Genomic DNA, 4,594 nt, shown 5'->3' with positions numbered 1-4,594 from the left:
CTCATACCTTAACAATCTTACCGGTAATTCATATCAACAAAACAATACAACAATTATTTTTTGTAATAAAATTTAGGGATGTGCGTTGCACTGTCTGCACCCCACTCCTGCATGCTGCCCCATGATTGAATACAATATAATTCGTTTTAGGCGATATTTAAAGAAAATTTATTGGAAAATTTCATTATTAACTTAAAGTTTAAGATTGTGAAACGATTTTGTTTTGTCGTCGCCAAACAAAGCGAAGTGAAAAAGTTTTGAGCAAATTGAAATATCATTAACGTAATCAAAGTTTCTGTGCTTCCGCCTTATTCTGTCCTTGTGGGCAAATGGTCAACACATCTATATTACTTTTTCTCTATTCATAGATAGGCCTATATAAACTAGCGTAATCTACCAACAGCTCACAACTTGTGATTCAAAAGCATACAAATAATAGCATATAAATACAAATATTACAAAAGGCAAGGCATAGCCTAATAATAATGCGCCGCTTTTTGTCCTCCGACAACTCTTCGCATTTTCATTTCCGAGATTCGTAAATAATAGCGGCTTCCGAAATAGTCCCAGATAATTCCCGATTCATATAGACCATTAAGATTAGAAAAGTAACATGTGTTGAACCACCAGCCACACTTATACTTAAAACTGCAGGACCCATAAGCATTATCGTTATCTCGGTCAACTGTAGAGAAGCTCATGCCATTGTTGTACTTATTGGTATGATAATCGGCTCTGTAGTCAAGTCCTTCGGCTGTAAAACATAACAAGGCGATTGATTAGTTAAGAATGTTTTTATTTTTTTAATGGCCTAATGTAACTATATCTTCATTCAAAACATATTCATTAAACAAAAAACCTTAGGCCTATAGTTCTCTTTCATGTTCAAATATGTACAGTGGCGTAGGAGTCTTGAAATCGGGAGCTGATGAGTGAAGCGCAAAGGTCACGCCACAGACCCTATATACATATAGGGTCTGTGTTTACGCCATCTGGGCTCGATGATTAGGTGAGGGGCTCTAACTCACAAAATAAGGGAATTTTAGGTGATTTTTAACTACTCGAGCGTGATTTTGGGGCTGGGGCGACAGAGGAGCGACTATTTTATTCAGGGGCGTGTACCCCCCCCCCCCACCACGCATCCTCCAGATACGCCACTGAATATGTATAATATCATTGATCATGCACAGTATGTGTTTCGAGAACAGAGCTATTCTATTCATTTGCAAACTATAGAAACACTTTACTAAACAAACAAATCCTGTCAAAATCAATTATTTCGCTTCGTATCGAAATAAGACAAATAGAATACAAATACAAAATGTTACTATAGGACCTCCGACACCTTTGTTATGCTCGGTGATGATAGTGCTCCCCATTCAGCTATTCTGATAATTTGGTGCCCCCACCCCCGCTTGAAATATTCTGGATCCGCCGCTGACTGTCATTTCACTGCTAAACGTGGATGAACCTACTTAAAATGAATTATTTATTTATAAGGTTTTGTATGTTTGTTGAATTATATTGAATATAACCTAAGTAATAGTTAACAATATAGTCTTTACCGGCAGTTGACCTATCGTCAATGTACTCTCCTATGTTCAATCTGAAGTTTTCAGCTTCACTTCCAATCTCAATTGACTCGTAGGTGACGTGATAAGCGCTGTCATCTGTAGCTACCATATCTATCCGAAATTCATACTTTCCTGACGACGTAATTTTGTGGATTTTCTTGTTTCCGAGCCAAAACTCGCCGCTTAACTTGCCAAATCCAGACGCATAATTTTGCCAGTTTTGGTTGAAATCTACAGAGCCATCTTGTCGACGCTGAAATACCTATAAGATTGTGATTTTTATTATTTCAATTATAGGCCACAGGCAGTGGCAGCGTCAGCGTCTAAATTATGGGGAGGGGAAAAGTGCAGGGGCAAGGTAGAGTCTTAGGGGGAAATATGTTTTTCCATAGCAGACCGGAGATACAAGATAAGAGATAAGAGAAAATTAACACGATTGCTGGTATTGATCGTGATAAGCGCACTGCCCGGGATAAGCAAATGCCTTGCTTCAACTTCACTAATCTATTGATATAATTGGGTGAGAGGGAATTTGCTGGGGAAAATTCTTCGCCTTCCTTTCTCCCCGTAGCGCCACCATTGGTCATAGGCCTACTAACATAGTAAAGTATACAAATGACAAATAATATGTATTTGGTATAAAACAATTTAAAACGCAATACCTATGAAGAAACATCAGTGCAGACATCAATTTTCGTCATCACTTGAAGAGAATCAGGTCTAGGATACTCATAGGTATTTACAAAATGATTATAGGCCTACGTGATTTTAGCAAAATTTAAATTAATAAGAACATACAGTGTGCCATCCAATTTGTGACAACTTTTAAACCTGAAAACGTCGTGTGGTCTCTGTCTCCAATTGGGTTAACTTTATGTAAAAGGATTAAAATTTGTTAGTTGGTACAATAGCCTACTTTAAGTGGTATCGAATTAGAGGGCAAACTGCATTTGAAACTTACTGTCCACGCTTTACCATCAGTGTCCATGTCACAATAAACAAAAAACGCGTCGCATGATGGGCATGGCATAATTTTATAAACACCACTTTCACCACTCATTCCTTGCTTGACGTCAGTACAGTCGCGATACGGCTTCGTGTACAACAGTACATTCGTTGGGAACATCAGTGTAACTAGTTGATATTGCGATTTACTGGCAAATACGTCACACATTTGTCTTTCTCTATCGTAAGCTATAGAGGAACATTCTTCAAAGTGACGCAAACACAGTTCTACACAATCTGTCAAACTCCTCACAGATGAATGATGTAGAGAATGACTCGACAGCAGATGTCCATTAGCTCTGGACATCGACAGGGCGTGGATTGCTGATTCAACTGTAATAACGAAAATACCAAAATGATAATAAATATTATTGACCGAACAATTTCCAAGATTTTATCCTCAGGGAGGCTGATCTTTCTAGGTTCTGGTCTGGAATTTTGTAAAGACCCAACACAAAAGTTTTGTTTTTTTAATTATAAAATATTTCTTAAGACTAATCCATTTTCGAAACTTAAAATGAAACATGTAGAGTCGTACATAGTGGTTAACTACCAATTAAGTATCAGCAGGGAACAGTGAAATTACCAGCAAGTACTTACTGTTGGCTGAAAAAAACAAATACTTCATTTGCAAACTGAACTGAAAGGAATAATTACTAAGGTCAATAAAGAAAATGAGGATGGTTTTTGAGACTAACTGATACGAACACTATGAATATCAATGATGTGAAATCAGGTCTAATACCACCAGGTAGTTTGAGACTTGTGGTACGAACACTACTGTATTTTACGGTTAGTTTTAAATTATTTTTTGGTTGTTTAGATCATGACAGTATTTTCAGTATTTAAGTATTTATTGGCACTCACTTTCAGATCAGTGGCACACACCTAGAAAGGTGGTGCGTCAATAAAATATATATAAAATGAACAAAATGTAATACGATCTTAAAATTATAGAAAAAATGATTAAAATAAACATACTTAATTACAGAGTTATAGTACAATAATAATAATTTTAAAAAAAAGAAAAACATATATAAATGTATAATTAAATAATTAGCTTAACGTTGGGCAATAAAAAATATTTACAGTAACATACATTGTTATTATGAGACAACTTTGTAATAACAGTTTTAGTATAATTGTATAGGTTGCAAGATTCTTTACAGAAAGAAAGATATATGATAAAATAAATCAAAACAGCATCTCCCGCCCCCCCCCCACCCACCTTTCCTGATTTTTACCAACTAATATTATTACAGAAAGAAGGTAAAAAATAAAGTAATACAATTTAAATCATAAGCCCCAATAAAACAATGAACTGGTACTTAACTAATATCACAAGAAAGTGAAATTCAAAATACAAATCAAAACAAAGTTCGCAACAGTAAAATGTTACTTAACCAAAATCACAAAAAGAATGTAAAGCACAAAATACAAATGAAATCAAAGACTCTAACACTAAATTTCACAAAGTAAAAGAGAGGATTTTTTTTAAATAATAGAAATGACATAAAACTAGGACATAAGATTATTAGTACTTATCTAAATTTTGTTTAAAATATGCGGTATTTTCTAACATATTACCATTGTACCGTAGTAAGCAAGTTTTCAACAGTATTTACATTTTTACATTTATTAATATTCTTCAGTTCATATTTGGGGGGTTTACTTATAAAAGTCTGTTCGGGCTTCCCAAGCCTTTTGTAAAAATGTTTTGCAGCAAGTGTCAACTATTTTTCCTGAAGTCGGGTTTTCATTGTATACATTATCTAGTAATAGGTGTAGTCTCATTTCCGAGCTACCTTCATCGAATGATTTCCAAAAAAAAAATGAAAATCGTTAAGAGATAGGTCAGTTTTAAGGGTTTTAAAAGATTCCTTTCTTAATTTATTGAATCTACTACATTCTAGTATAAAGTTTACGATGGTTTCTTTAGTGTTGTCATTACATAGCTTACGTATATCCCCGAATTTGTAAGCGACCAAACTTCTTTTCTACCTTCGAGGTTTAGC

The 4,594-nt window shown here is 34.9% G+C and overlaps 1 protein-coding gene across 1 annotated transcript; it reads right to left on the bottom strand.

The window, feature by feature from the left end:
• Positions 1 to 388: 388 nt before the first annotated feature.
• LOC117115266 (fibrinogen-like protein 1) lies at positions 389 to 2,912 on the bottom strand (the record flags this gene model as incomplete). Its single annotated transcript, XM_033258980.1, has 3 exons — positions 389 to 754; positions 1,566 to 1,836; positions 2,536 to 2,912. Coding segments are annotated over 3 exons (926 nt in total), but the record flags the coding sequence as incomplete, so codon positions are not given.
• Between the last annotated feature and the right edge of the window lie 1,682 nt (positions 2,913 to 4,594).

Source organism: Anneissia japonica, unplaced genomic scaffold (assembly GCF_011630105.1).
Source record: "Anneissia japonica isolate Jap-2015-1 unplaced genomic scaffold, ASM1163010v1 scaffold6900_len21351_cov105, whole genome shotgun sequence".
In the NCBI taxonomy this organism is placed as follows: Eukaryota; Metazoa; Echinodermata; class Crinoidea; order Comatulida; family Comatulidae; genus Anneissia; species Anneissia japonica.
The sequence above is the reverse complement of the archived record's forward strand: the minus strand, read 5'-3'. Positions and strand labels throughout refer to the sequence as shown.